General features: G+C 37.3%; 1 protein-coding gene across 1 annotated transcript; it reads left to right on the forward strand.

Moving 5' to 3' along the window:
* Positions 1 to 5,127: 5,127 nt before the first annotated feature.
* On the forward strand, positions 5,128 to 14,926 carry LOC140150740 (lysophospholipid acyltransferase 7-like). The gene is made up of 7 exons (XM_072172839.1): positions 5,128 to 5,391; positions 8,497 to 8,623; positions 9,671 to 9,845; positions 11,226 to 11,362; positions 12,041 to 12,267; positions 13,267 to 13,434; positions 14,319 to 14,926. The coding sequence occupies exons 1-7, from the start codon at positions 5,180 to 5,182 to the stop codon at positions 14,677 to 14,679; spliced, it is 1,407 nt and encodes a 468-aa protein (XP_072028940.1). The 5' UTR covers positions 5,128 to 5,179; the 3' UTR covers positions 14,680 to 14,926.
* The last annotated feature ends 1,513 nt before the right edge of the window (positions 14,927 to 16,439 follow it).

The raw sequence follows: 16,439 nt of genomic DNA on the forward strand, positions 1-16,439 counted from the left end.
AATTTCTGCTGCCTACCTATGGCTGTTAGTAAGGATCTTCAGGGCTCCAAGTAAGGTTAAAACTCTGGGAACAACCAAAAGATTGATGTATCCCTAGAAAATAGAACCAATTTTGTTTTTGGGGAGGAGGAAAAATATCAATTAAGACTCTTAAAAACATCAATGTTATTAATATTTTGACCAGTTTTGTTAGAGGTAGCCAAAGAGGGATTCGGTTTTGCAATGAAACTATCTCTGTGGGGTTTCATCTATCTTTTGGTCAGGAACATGGGTATTAAGCCCTAAAAATGTTTGATTACGTAAAATTAAAAAAAAAAATTAAAAATTAAAAAAGAAAAAAAAAGTTCCAAGGCCTTTTTAAATGCAATTTTTTTAAATCCCTACCTACCTACCCTAATTTTTTTATGTTATGCCAATCAAACAATTTTTTAGGCCTTATTTCATCTTGGGAGGAAAGACCCAACCAAGAACATAATATTGCAGTATATTTTAGTGCTTATATGTATACCATGGATATTTTCAATTTTTTTAGATATTTAGATTGGGATAAATGACAACCAATAGTAGTTGGTGGAGTTGAACAAAATGGATGATGCCCCTTTTTGGATTTGATTAGCCAAAAAAATACAAACCCACCAAATTGTATGTCTTGAATTTTTGAAATCCAATGCACAATAATGCATTGTTTACCTCTTTTTTGTTGCACACTCAAACTTGGTCAAAATAAACTTCAAATACTATCTAATACACAGCGTGGTAAATAAGGCGAGCCCGCGGTCCTGTGAAAATCAACACAGGCCCGATGAAAATGTGCCGTGGGGGCCCGCCTGGCCCGTGAAAAAATAAATTGATTAATAAATTTAAGGGCTGGGGTATGAGCGTTTGGACAGTATTTATTTTGGGACATTAGAGCACATCAGACATATCGAATTGCATTCTGAATACTGAAGAATGTCATTCTGATATCAAATAATTTTGATTTTTGAAATTACAATTTAATACACATTTTATGGCAAATCATTAAAAATTGATATTTTGATATTTAACAGTACTTGAAGTAAACTTTATAAATCTGATGATTTATACTTAAAGTGTATGTAGGTGGGATAAAAAAACGACGATCAATTCAAAATTTTGACCTTTTCAGTATTGAAGATATGGATTTTTTTCCCAAAACACCAAACAAAATAAGGTCTTTTGGGAAAAAATCCATATCTTCAATATGAAAGGTCAAAATTTTCAATTGACCGTCGGCTTTTCCTCCTGCTACATACACTTTAAAATATATCATTAGATTTATATAATTTACTTCGAGGACTGTTATATATCAAAAATGTGAAAAATATCAAATTTTTATAATTTGTCATAAAATTTGTATCATATTTTGATTTTGAAAAATGAAAATTATTTGATATCAGAAAGACATGCTTCAGTATTCAGAATGCAATTCGATAGGTCTGAGGTGCTCTCATGTCCCACAAAAAATACTGTCGAAACGCAATAAACGCTCATTTTAGATCCCTTAAGCTTACTAAAAAACGGGACTGAAAATACAAAAAATCTTCCAAGACATCGTCCATACTACACTAATTCATAATACAGATTCATTTTAAATGCTTATTTTTTCAAGAAATGTGTTTATTTTTCACGCTCAATTTATTCGGGCCTGCAAAAGTTTGTGAGGGCCCCCAAAGATTCAAGAACAAGGGCCCAAATGGCCCGTGATCATTTTTGCTTATTTACCACACTGCCAATACACATAATGAAACATTTTCAATAATTTGAAGTATTAGTCACACAATTCTTCCAAAATGCTTATTAACATATTTTTACCTAAAATTTATTTAACAAAATGGGGAAAAAAGAAATTATATATCCCAAGTTCGCCAAGACAAATACCCACCACAAAACACACCGGTGCGGCAGTTTTGGTTCCTACTATATTGGGCTATTCCAGAAATGGCAACCCCCCTGAAGAAGACATGTAAAGTTATACCATAAATTTTTGGGAATTCCAGACCAAAATTGTATCCCAAAAAAATGGGAATTCCCATGTTGACAATAAAATGATTAAAAAATTGGGAATTCCCAGTGTCCCTAAAGAAGACAGACAAATTTTCGCCAACATTTTAGGTGTCTTTTTCTTGGGAATTCCCATGTCTTCGTTAGGATTGTGAAAATAATGACCTTTTTTGGGGGGGGGGGGATTGCCAGAGCAAAAAATGGTGAAAATTTGGGAATCCTGTGTCTTCTTTAGAGGGGTGCCTTTAATTTCTGGAATAGGCCATTTTTATTGCCTTCAGCAGCTGTAGCCCCACTGAAGGAGGGGCATTTCTCACGACTCATTAACATAAACTATCTAATTACACAGACATTTAATGATTTTAATTTGCTATGAACTAACGACTAGTAGTTTCATGGAGACTTAGTTTAACAAATCCAAATTTTCAATCTCACTTACAAAATCAATACATCATTAAATGTTTTCAAAGAAAATCATTTTATCATTGAAAATTAAACACAAAATTCATATGATGGTTAAGGGTTCTATTCCAATAAAACGGCACATCTGAGGACTAGAAATATGAATTGTGTGTTTTATAATCATTTTTTTCTACCTGCTTAACAAATTGATCAGTCAGCCCAAATATCACAGATGCAAGAAGCTTTGCCCATTGGACTACTTATATTTACACAAGTAGAATTTGACCATAATGGATATAGGGCAATAGTATCATTGTCAACATAGTAACCTAGCAATATGTTACTTGGGATTCTTATGAATTGTGTGTTAACTGGAGAACTATATTTTCATAATATTGTATTTATATTATGTGGAGATTTGCAGTATTTTACTGAGAAAATCAATGAACAGTTTCACAGAAAGGAAGATATTAAAATTTGGATGATGGTGAAATTAATTTGGTTGTAATAGTTTGAATCTTCTATATGAGTTTGTGTCATTGTTTATATACTCCATAATAGCTCATAATACCCCATACCCCCCAAAAAAATACCAGCCCTGCTCTGCCACTGTACCCTTAATGCAAAGAGCTATTGGGCTAAATCTATACACCTCTATGGAAGACATAATCTTGCACAGGGGTGCAAATTTCAATGACCCGAATGAGCTTGAATGGGTGGCTCATTTGAAATGTATGTACACCAGTTTTGCAAATATTTGTATCCAAAGATAAAGTAAAGTTTTACCAAAAGGCCCATTTTAGCTTGATAACCCTAACACTTGAAGCATGAGTAGCTATGAGTTGTCATATTGGTTTAACAATCTGGGCATACACATGTTCATTACATTGAGTGCTCCCATGGAAGTGATGGCGGGCATGTGCCCATCAGCATCTTTCGGAAGTAGGAATCGGTAAATGTTTAAAAAAAACTTTTAAAAGGGTCATGGGTAGCAAAGTTAGAAAGTGGGTCATTTGGTAAAAAAATTTGATTTCAAAAGCCAATACAAATTTGCTGAAACAAGTGAATTGGTATGTTTTTGCATTACTTATGGTATTTTAATAATATTCTTGAAAACGGAAGCATTGGGTAGCCAAACCTGAACTCAAAGCAGGGGGTATGGGGGGGCAAAAGTAAATAGGGGGAATCAATCAATTTTGCGCAAAATTGATGCAAATAGTGGACATTTTCGTAATTTTTGGGTTTTATAAACGGGGTAATTTTTTTTGTTTGGGGGGGGGTAAATTCCCCCCTTTGCCACCACTGGGGATATAGTTGGGTAGAATTGCAAAGGAAATTAATTGCAGGGGTGCGATTCATGACAAACAGCTTGAAATTTGGCTAAAATACCCAGAAAAGGGCTCAAAATCAAGAAAATTGCATGAATTTTGGCCACTGACAAAAGTGCCCCCTTGGTTGGTGTAGGCCTACATCCCACCATACTCCCAACTGTACGGGGTGGAGGAGTGATGGGTATTCCTACCAGTATTGCGAAGTAGGAGCTTACTGGTACAAATTTTGTTTTTAAAAAGGGTGTCATTGGGTATAACATTTTGAAAAAAGGGGTCATTGGGTGTACAATTTCAAAAAAAGGGTCCGACGGATAGAAAATTCTTCTTTGGCCAATACAATTTCAAAAAAAGGGTCCGACGGATAGAAAATTCTTCTTTGGCCAAATTTTTAACCCAAATATGCTGAAATAAGAGAATTCAAAAGTTTCCACATTATTTTGTGGCATTTTGATGATACAACTTTACAAGGTCATTGGGTAACTGGACCTTTAGGGGTCTGGGTAACTAGCTGTAACTGCACCTAAAAAAGGGCCATCGGGTATGACTTTGAAAAAAGAGGGTCATTGGGTATATTCGATTTTTAAAAAGGGGGCCTATTGACAGGTACATACCGTCACTTTTAAAGTTGAATGCCCCCCCTCAAAAAAAAAAAAAAAATCCCGGGTTGTACGTACCACTGACTTGTCCGACGGTACGAGGAACCCATACCGTAGTAGCTCTGCATAACGGTATGGGATGAAGTGTATACAAAAAGCTAGTGCAACGTTGCACTAAAAAAATACAAGGCTCCTGTAGCTTAAATAGTTGCATGTTTGTCATAATATTAATTACACAGCTTCTTGTACTTCTTGTCTAATGCTTGTAATTGTAATTAATACCCCATTATTTATCCAGAATAAATAAAAATTCATTAACACATGATCCACATCGGCGCACCTAAACTGAGATGGCACTTCAGTGCAAACTTAGATAGGGCAGCACCAATACGAAAATGTCATACCGATAAATGATGTGTCTGTTTTGCCCGTTATTTAAGTTTGTGTTGCGAACTAACTGACTTGCGGAACGAAATTGACTGAGCTTTCTGGCGGGTTTTATTTTGGTGGTGTGCGCCCGTAATGTTTAGAGTATTATGACGGACGGTTGGTGCTAAATCTAATAATGTGTGAAAGTTGAGCAACTTATGTTTGTTTGGGTTATGTTTTCTAATCCTTATTATTGTTAGAGATTCTGCGTAGGCAATATTCTATAAGTAGATCCACAATAAATTTCCGTATTTGACAAAAAAACATGCCATGGGTATCAACTGAGCGGTCTTTTCCTCTCAGTCACTCACAGCAGGGGTCAGAGTTCATGCTGAAATTTTTAATTCTGCGGAATTTAGCATCAAGAAGGCATTTAGACAGGCGGAAAAAGGCTACAAAATGAGCCCTGTAGAATTTGTGTACCTTCTTATGCTTTTAATATCACTTGCTCTTGGCCATTTAGTGAAAATATCACGGATTGCGTCTCAGAAACAACTAATTTGCAGCGGATCCGGGGTGTTGATGGTCTTGATTTTATGCGGTCGACAATCGGTGCATTCACTCTTCACAACATTTGTGACAGCGGCTATCATCAAATTATTTGGGCCTAGGTGAGTATACTAACAGACGAAATGTAAAACCAGCGGTTTTTTAAAATTATTATTACTAAACAAAATGCATTGAATTTGAATGCATTTTGAAATCATTAATAGAGTATCAGTATGACATGAATGATGAATATTGAATACAACTTACAAGTCAAATATCAATTTTCATATTAAAAATACAATTAACAATTTACATCTACATCTTGAAATTGTTATTTATTTTTTATTTTTTAGGTCAACCATGAATGATCCTAGCATTTAGGTCTAGGTCCAGGAACACTACAAAACCGCAAAAAATTAAAAAATTAAAATTTAAATTTTTTTTTTTTAAAAAAAAAAAAAAAAATGCGCCAGGTACCCGGGTACAAAATTACCCGAAAATGCCAGGCCTAGTCCTAGGCGAATTTGGCTGACTAGCAAATGTGTTAACTAAAAGGTTTGCCAGCCTGGCATAGTGGGGATTATGCACTTTCAGTTTCCCACGCGTTTGAATGGGAATTGGATTGCGTACTTTTTCAATGTCTAGTGAGCATATTTCTTCAATATTTTGAGAAATTGACGTCGATTGTTCTATTCTATATTGTTTGGTAATGATGTCTTTTGCCAATTGATAGTATGTTTAAAGTTGTAATTTTGTGTTTTTGATCGCAAAGATCGGATATTTTGTTCCCGATCCGATTTCGCAGAACGTTGACGATAATTGTGCCTTTTTGGACACTAAAATGCATTCGATCCTTAATTTTGTTTCAACCGAGTCTTAAATAAGCAAGCACAATAAGGTTGGTACCACTTTTATATACATTGATGACATTTTAAAGAATTTTTTTCAAGTTTCTGACCGGCGCAAATCGTTAAGTGTGTATTTCCCATTGACATCCAAATAAAATGGCGTAAGCCAGTCCTTAATATACATAGGTACGGCGTATATAGGACTGGCAAGCGAGCCTAGCCTGGCATACCTAAATTATGTATACATGTGCACACCGATAGCACCCCCAATGTTCATTACGCATAGTAACGAGACTAGCATCCTCCATTAAACATATTCTTGTCAGGCATACATTTTGTATCGGCTGCCTTGTTTCCATCTATAAGTACCGTAAAGCGGGGTGACTTTACTTTGGACAGTGGGGTGACTTTGGACACGCATATAGGACAGGGTTGCTTGATTTGAATCACAATTGTTTTTCAAAAAAATCATTGATTTAAATTTAAATCAATGATTTTTTAGAAAAAAATCATTGATTTAAATTGAGCAACCCTGTCCTATATGCGTGTCAAAAGTCACCCCACTGTCCAAAGTCACCCCGCTTTACGGTACCGGTATTTCACATAATAATAGATGGTGGCAGCGGTAGGATCCGAACCCACGCCATCGAAATGACTGGTGCTATACATAGACCAGAGACTAAAGAACCACTCATGCCCTCCTCACTCCTTGACAGACCTTGGCAGTGTCTTGGTAGCGATCTTTTCCATTACCAAGGTCAAACATATGTTATCGTCGTTGACTATTATTCGCTATGGATTGAAATTAAAAAGCTCAATGACGAAACTTCAGAAAGCACCATAATAGCGCTCAAAGAGCTATTTGCGCAACACGGTATCCCAGATCTTGTGGTTTCGGACAATGACCTACAGTTTAGTGCAGACATGTTCCGCAAGTTCACAACAACTTACGGATTCGCGCACACAACCAGTAGTCCACTATACCCACAAGCCAATGGTGAGGCTGAAAGAGCAGTTCGCACCATTAAAGGACTCTTGAAAAAGAACAATGACCCTTACTTAGCACTGCTCAGCTACCAGATCAACCCTGCTACATTACAGAATGGTCTGTCCCCTAGCGAGTTGTTAATGGGCCGCAGACTTCGTACGCAGCTTCCAACGCACAGTTTCATACTTAAGAGGGAGATGTAGTATTATGTACGTGCACACCGTTTATACATGTATAGCACCCCCAACGTTCATTACGCATAGTAACAAGACTAGCATCCGCCATTAAACATATTCTTGTCATGCATATTGTCTGCCTAGCTTGTTTCCATCTATTTTACATAATAATAGAGATATGAGTCAAGGATAGTACTTGGAGCTATCTCAAATTGTGTCAAAATCAGTGAAACATGACACCATGTAAGGAAAGCAATGGAGATTCGGAAGTATTAAAATATGATCACAGATCATCATCATGACAGGTACGTATAGGCTCCTAAAAAGTTGCTCAAATGATTGATAGTAGATAGATTTCTTGATCAAGTAAGTGCATCAAGTAAGCTGACTTAAATACTTAGTATTATACTACATCCAGAGTCTTAGCCAGAAATCAGAAACCACCCGTCCAAGTAGACACCAAAATTTGACCCTCAAATATAAAACAACTTGTCTATACCCATGGAAGGGTCACACTAGGGTCAAATATGTCCTGATTTGGCCTTTACAAGTCACTCTGAATTAGTCTCAAGTTCATATAACCTTAAAATCATCTGTTTTAGAGCTATCACATCTGTAAAATCCATTAAATCCACCCGTCTAAAATTAGATTAGGCCGTCTTAAAGACGGGTGGACGCATGGCTGGCTAAGACCTTGACTACATCGCTAAGCGATAAAGCGATTTGTTTTTAGCAAATGAGGTAGAGCTTTTTTTGTTGCGTTGGGAAAAGTGTGCTTATTGGTCAAATAACAATCGCTCGTCGCTCAGCGATGGAATATTCAGCTTAAGTGTTACGGTACTGAGCTTGAGAACTCTAGCTTGTTACATTTTTTCCCCAAAAGACCTTTACAGTGTTTTGGGTGAAAAATGTAGGTCCCCCTAGATACGGTATCTTCAACTAAAGTTACGAAAGGTCAAAATTTTTAAATGATGGCCTGCTTTTCCTCCCAGCTACTTACACTTTTATATTATATAGGCCTATCATTAGATTTATAAATTTTACTTTGCAGGACTGTTAAATGTCAAAAATATCAATGTGTGATGTGAAAAATATGAGCTTTCTTCTGATACCAAAATCTCAGTTTTGATGAATATAATGGGGATGAGGCTGTTGATCAGGTCCTGGGATCGAGTCATGGATCTTTAACATGACACAATCATTTAATCATTTCAGGTTTTGCCACCAAGTTGTCTTTGCATTTTGCTTTGGTTACCTGGCCGTCTTCAGAGCAGGATACTACTTTGGACTTGATACTCCTACAGCTTTCTCTAATGTCATTCAGTTGCTATTAACTCTTAGGGTAAGTATTGATAAGTACGGTATGACACCAGTAACTACAAATTCCGAACATTTGAGGACTTGTTCTCAAGTTGTCGGAAGTGCCATAGGGTGTCTCCAGTGTAAATTGTTTTCATTTGTATGTCGCAAAATATTAATATTGACAATAATTAACAATCTGTTTTCATACATTGCTTACCTACAGGTGTTTTCATGTCATCTTTTGTTGTGAAAAATGATTACAAATGTGTAATTTGCAATTATTTGTAGAGCAAGGATTTCTTTGTTCCGACGGTTAAGTATGCATGTGAATGCACATTAAACCGTGGTGACACATACATAGCACTTCTTGGAACTCTCAGTCAGAGCCGGGAGTTTCAATTATTGGAACTGGGTCTGACACGTACAGTGGGAAGGTGTCAGAATAAGAATGTCAATTATGTCAGTAAGGATCAGTGAATCAATAATTATTCTCTCAAAGGTTCTTGTAAAATGGTTTGTGTTAATTAAACTTGATTCTCGTAAATTTTTAAACTTACTACACAGTGTTTTTACATACTTAACAAGAATCAAATGAATCATGCAAACTTCCTTTTAAATAAATCAGTATTGATTCTTGTACTGTGCAATGAAATTCTAACCATTGTGTTCTTACACCGGCTGCCGTGGACTTACAATTTACATACTAGTGTTTTTGTCTTCAAGAATCATCAAATTATAAACATAACAGTGAGAGGTTGTAATGGGCTATTTAAAATCTACACTACCCCTGTGGAAGATTGAGCTTACATGTAAGTCTTCCACAGATGGAGTATGAGTTTCAAATAGAATAGTCAATTGGGTAACTTCCATTTGAAATACTCACTCCAGTTGTGGAAGATGTAGGTGAAGCCATAATACTTGGAGAGTATGGGTTTCAAAATGATTAACCGCAACCAATTACATTTGAAAAACATACTCCCCCTGCGGAAGATATTTCCAAAATCTTCCACAGGGGTAGTATGGATTTCAACTGGAATAGCCCAATGGAATCCTGTACACATTATTCTGTAATTTTTCATCCTCACAGTTAGTTGGAGTGGCCTTTGAAGTCCATGATTCCAATTCTGCCAAGATCAGATGCAGCAGGGAGGAGAGTCACATGAGTGAGAAAGAGTTAAATCGCAACCAACTACTCATCATTGAAGACCCATCCTTCTTGGACATCTGTCACTATGGCATGTGCTATGTTGGTATACTTACTGGTAAGACTACATGTACTTGTTCAAGAGTCCGGTAGAATAGTCGTTCAAAACACATATATTCAGTTGACCTCAGTATCTGATGTGAACACACACATTCTCATTGATCAGTCTTTGTAAAATTCCTTTTTGGGGTCCAACTTGACTCAGTGGTGTATCAGGGTCAGTTGTCTGAGGGAGCAAAGACAAACAATTCCTGGTGGGCATCATTTTGATCCTGTGTTAGGGGGCTGACATTTTCTTTGGAAGGGGGGGGGCGGTCCCAAATATACTGGGGATCAAAATGTAGTGAGACACAAGATGACCACAGATAGTGTGTTTATTTTATTCAAAAAGACTGATTTCAATACAATTTTTGCCTATTTAAGGGATAAGGTGTATCAGTAGTGGGGGGGTCGGGGGTCATAACATTTTTGTTGCCAAAATAGGGGATTGCAATTTTATTGATGCTGACTTTTTGTAAATTTAGGACCCCCTTTCCAAAGACAATACCAGCCCCCTTACTGTGATAATTGTATGCAAAGTGTGAAAATATTTCCAATTGTACACTATTTTAGTCCAAAATTAAGGTGAAATGTTGTGTTTACCCACAATCTGTGGTTTACCAGGTCAATTTTCAATCTTACATTATTTTTGCTCAAAATAATAAATTTTGTTTGGTTATTCAAATGAGTTAATAGCAACCAACTCATTTAGGGTGTTCAACCCCCTAACCCTCTCCCCCTCTCATCAGGAAGACTCCTGTGATGATTTGGGGGGGGGGTGAAAGTTGTTCTTTTTGGGTTCAAATGAGTGAAGTAGCAAACCAACTCATTTGGGAGGGGAGTTCAGCCCCTTAACCCCCTCCCCCACAAAGACCACACTACTCATCAAGAAGACTCCTTTGATGAAGTGGAGTTGTATGCCCCTTGAGGTCCATTTTTTGAATCTGATCAGGGCATTACTTAAGTCCTAAACCAACAAAATCCAACATGCATTTCAGTAGACACTGACCTGGTCCAACAGTGTAGGATAGTATTTGGTTCATGACACTATTCAACAACATTCAACAACAAATTGCCTTGTTGGATTTTGTTGGGCTGTAGAGGAGTTAGGGTTAATGAAGTTTCTTCATCATTTCTTAATCATGGTAGAGACCTGGAGTACACTTTCATATTTCAATAGGCTCCTATACCTGACTTGGTATGTCTTATCCTCATGATTCAAAAAGTTTTGTAGAAATTCTTCCATCATTTAGGAAAAGGTGTGGGTAGGAAATGGGGATTGAAATATATACTTATTGTACAATGTAATTCTTTGTGTACAAACATTGTTATTCAAGAGTAACAGCTCATTCAGGGAATACAACATTAATTTTTTGGGTTTTTTTGTTGCTTTTAACAGGACCATACTACAAGTACAAGACATACCACGATATGCTACATTGCAAGGATTCGCACTCCATACCTACTATGGAACCTATGTTACTTAGAATGAAACTCCTGGTGCCATTTGGAGTACTATTTTTGCTTTTATCACAGGTAAGTACAGATTATGTGAATATAAGTTCATACGTGCTGGTAATAAACAATTTCTAAAAGTTTAAACTGACTTTCGGCACAGAAATCCAACTAACCTTGAATTTTCGATGAGACATGTTCATCAGAAGAAGTCCTAGGATATTGTGATGGACTTTCTCTTTTGTCGACTCAAGGCATTGTATAAGGTTGGCAATTCCAGTCCTTGATCACGATTTAGTTCTGGTGATTTCTTCTTGATCTGGAGGGCCTCCTGCACTAAACGGGTGTACTCTCGATCAACCTTAGTGGATTCCCAGTCAATATTGTGATTAGATTTGGTTTTATGCTCTGCGACAGCAGAGGGTGTACGGCTGGGGATTGACCTATGCTCCTTCAGTCTCTCTCCTAGTAGTCTACCAGTCTGGCCGAAATACGAACTTGAACACTCGCCACAGGGGATCTCGTAAACTACATCTGATTTTTTCTCTGTTGGCGTGGGATCCTTAGGCGAGACTAAGAGTTTCCTCAGCATATTGTGCGGTCTGAAACTTGTCGCTTGTCGCATGATATAATGTGTACATCCATATCAAAAGGATGCACTTGTCGGCTGCTACGCATGTAAATCAGATAGCTGAAAATCAATATTTTGAAACAGAAAGTTGCATGCTAATTCTAAAATTATTTTTCTTTTTCTTGCAGTATCTTTCTATAGACTATGTCACATCAGACGAATTCTACACTAATGGATATTGGTACAGAACACTATACATGATCCCAATGTTTTTATGGTTCAGAATGCGCATGTATTCGGCATGGCTGTTGTCAGAATGCGTGTGTATGACGGCAACGTTAGGGGCGTATCCGGTAGCATCTAAACCAAGGAGGGGCCAGGGGCCTACTGTGTACTTGTCTCATCCTGATAAAAAGTAAGTGTGTGAAAGCATTTTTAACCCCAACAAATTCAACAAGGTTTCTGTGATGCTAATTATTTTTGATCATCTGCTTTGTGGTATGTTCACCAAATATGATACTCATACAATGAGTTTGTGTAGTGTTATTGTTGGCATAAATAGTCACACAAGATGTTGATGAGTACAAGAAATTGATAACATACAAAAGTGATGTAATATAATCAGCTTTGAAATATGGCGCGTCCTTGTGTAAAATACCCGTGAAAGTAAGCACGGCCCCGCAATTTTCCTACGGTACGGGTCCAAGTGACCCGTAAAAATGAACCATTAAAAGAGCAGAAAATCCTAGTTTTGTTGTTCCACTGGAAAATCTGGTTCACATAATAAGTCCTGCCCGGGAGTCCTGCTCCCTGAGTACACTTTCATTTTAGTTTCCCATGAAGTGTTCAACCCGGATTTTCAATTTTCTACAATCTACATACATAAAGGAAATGAGCTAGTGTACACAAACATTAAAACTTCGTAATAGTTGGACCCTTGAAAATTGGTGAGGACCCGTGAAATTTCAAAGGCAAGGGTCCGAGGACCCTTGGATTTCTTTTCTTATTTCGAGGCCTGAATATAATATTGTCACAGAGGTATAAGTTCGTTATACGGGAAAGCCCTCTTTTGGTCTATACACTAGTGTGCTCCCTTTTAATCCCAGGGTCGTGGGTTGGAATCCCGTCAGGACCGGAAGTCGCTCGGCAAGGCGCAGGATACTTCCGTGAGAAGTTTGTAACAATATGTTGAAATGTTAAATTGATGATAAAAGTAAATTAACCAGACATTTGGTATTGAAATATGCAGAGAATGTAACTTTGGAAATGGGGGCAGTCAAAATCTGGAAATGGAAAATAAAATGAATTTATTCTATTTTAAGGGGATGATACCTCTTTAGCATTGCTACTCAGTAACTACGTCTTTTAATATGTAATCTAAATAATCTGTTTATTTTTTCATCTTCCTGTACAGTGATTCTGAGAGCATCTTAGAGTACAACTACGAGACTGTGCATAACATTAGTGGGTATGGCTGTGATTTCACTACCACCTTTAGAGATGCCATGAGATGGTGGAACATGAGCGTGCAATGGTGGCTCAAGACATTTGTATATGTCAGGTGTCCTATCAGAGGATATGGGTGAGTTTGATTGATTGATTGATTGACTGACCGACCGACCGACCGACCGACCGACCGCATGAGATCGTGGTACATGAGCATGCAATGGTGGCTCAAGACATTTGTATATGTAAGGTGTCCTATCAGAGGATATGGGTGAGTTTGATTGACTGACTGACTGACTGACTGACTGACTGATTGATTGATCGATTGCATGAGATCGTGGTACATGAGCGTGCAATGGTGGCTCAAGACATTTGTATATGTCAGGTGTCCTATCAGAGAATATGGGTAAGTTTGATTGATGGATTGATTGACTGAATGATGATTATAGGTTTGTGAAACAAGGAGTTTGCTTTAATTTAATTGATTGATCGATTGGTTGAATTTATTTGAAGTAACAATATTAAAAGATAACAATATTGCACAAAATTTTATACATTTAAAAAAGTACATTGTAATAAATACATCATAACAAAAGATGCAGATTTACAACAACAACAACAAAAAATGTTTTTTAAAATAAAAAGATTAAAATTCTGAACTTACAACATTTGTATAGTCAGATGCGTTATGTGGAGATGTGGTTGATATTGATTGACTGACTGATTGTAGCCCCCATTTGAAATTCACACTCCCTGTTTGAAAGATGAGCGATTGGTATTTGACTAATGAGAAAGCGTGCTTTTCTCAACGCAACAAAAAGCACTCTACATCATTGGCTAGAAACCAATCGCTCATAGCTCAGCGATTTAGTATAAATTCAACTTAAGCACACAAAATGGTATAGCATAGCTCAGGTACACACTAAGTGATGATTAAGTACCACGTTAAATGTGAACACACGCTTACATAGGTTGATTCATTCATTAACTTGTGTTACCTTTTGTCTTCTCTCTCTCCAGTACCACAGTAACCATGGCAGTGAGTGCATTTTGGCATGGTATTCATCCGGGATACTACCTCAGCTTCATGACCGTACCTCTCATGCTACTTGCGGAGGATCTAATGAAAGCTGCCTTCAGGACCGATAACAACCGTGCCTTCTACGACTGGGCCAACTGGTTCTTCCGTATGCGAGCGTTTGAATACCTCTCAATGGGGTTCCTCTTACTAGGGTGGAGTGCTACACTAAGATATTGGCAATCAACATTTTTTATAGGACATTTCTTTACTTTCTTATTTATCGGAATAGGGTATGCATATAGACCAAGAAGAAGCGCATATGTAGCTGGGGAAAGGGCGACAAATGCAAAGCAGGATTAGAATGTGCTTGGTTTGTAATGATGAGGCATACGGTGCTTATTGACTGCCCCATTGAATGTTGGTATTATTATAAGAGGTGTAATTTTCTTCGGGAGGGGAGGATGGTTATCAATATGTCAGTGACCAGAGTCAATTTTTTATGACCCCCAATCTTGGGTTGAAATGTTTCTGTGACCCAACCCCTATCTTATGTTGAAATTTTGTATGACCCCCCTTCCACACACACATATACCAAAAACAAATTAATCTCAAGGTCATGAAACACGTAGCATGTGAAACTTTTAATTGCAGCTATGAAGAATGTGCACATTGTGCACAGCTACAAATAATGTGCGCTATATTGATAGTTTACAAATTTTATGACCCCCATATTTTTGGTTAAAAAATCTATGACCACCACCAGTATCATATTCATGACACCCCCTTCTGAAGAAAATGACAGCCCACTAGTCAAGTTGCAATATTTCCGATATTTATGAATTAACAACAATACAGGGACTTGCAGGCATAGTATAATAAATCTTCAGAATCAGCTCCCCAAATTTTGTTACAGTAGAACAACTTACATATAAGTTAGTTATTTGTCCATGAAAATTGAAACTTGCTAATATTATTTTTATTGTGAGGTTCTGAGGTTTAAACTCACTGTCATGCACCAAGCCTTACACATTACTTATTCACTGTAGAAGTAGTGGTATAACAGGATTAATGATGGTTCTATACTATTTTTGAATGTGTTGCCCGGCACTTAATGTTATGCCTTGCCTCTGCATTGCACATATAGATTATCAAAGAACAGCTATGGTAATTAATCCTGTTAGACCAGTACTTTTACGGCAAATTCAGTTAACCTGACCATACTTGGAATTTCAATTGAATGAACACAGCTGCACAACAGTGTGACGATCTTCTGTGTACAGTACACTGAGTGATGAACGCTTGTGTGTGTGATGTGGAAGTAAATCTGACCATGCCAACTCACTTGTGATTGGTTAGTATTGTAATTATTGTATCCAAGGTTGTGTGTATGCATTGTAATTTGAAATATGTGATATACGATCGCGGTTGGGTCGAATACAGCTGTTGAAAGCTGTGTTCATTTAATTAATGGGTTGTGTTAGTCATCTGCCAGAGCCAGAGACATGAGAAGTGAATGTGACACACAAAACTCCAGATAATATAACTCTGCAAGCAGGTGCAGTTGAAAGGCAACTTGACTGAACATGGAGTTACTATTGGCTGCCAATTCCTTACAGAAATGAATTACATAAACTGGTGACACTGGTTTGACATCTTGTGTCCGTTGGAGATGACTACTAGCACAACCTCTCCAGTGTGATGGATCTTATAGGAAGTTACACAAGGAAATTATTCATACAAGTATAGGCATTCTCGACTGGAATTCATGAGTTATAGTATTTCTACGAGTACGCTGTCGGTTATCACAGCACCTGTGCACCCGGTCCCTGTGTGGGTAGTCAAGCTTTTGTTATTAGATATATGTATCTCTGACATCATCAGGACTGAAGAAAATTGCTTTTCGCCAGTCCTGATGAAGTCAAAAACATATGTTCTGACAAAAGCTTGAGCACTCGCATGCAGCTGCACCAGTACTTTGATAACCGATGGCATACACGATTACACATAGAAATACTTTAAACTTAGTATTAAAACCATTCATCTGAAGAAAAGTTCAACTTTTCTCCAGTCGTTATGAAGTCAGAGACACTTGTATCTGACAAAAGCTCAACAGCTGCACC

Source organism: Amphiura filiformis, chromosome 4, assembly GCF_039555335.1.
Source record: "Amphiura filiformis chromosome 4, Afil_fr2py, whole genome shotgun sequence".
Classification (NCBI taxonomy): Eukaryota; Metazoa; Echinodermata; class Ophiuroidea; order Amphilepidida; family Amphiuridae; genus Amphiura; species Amphiura filiformis.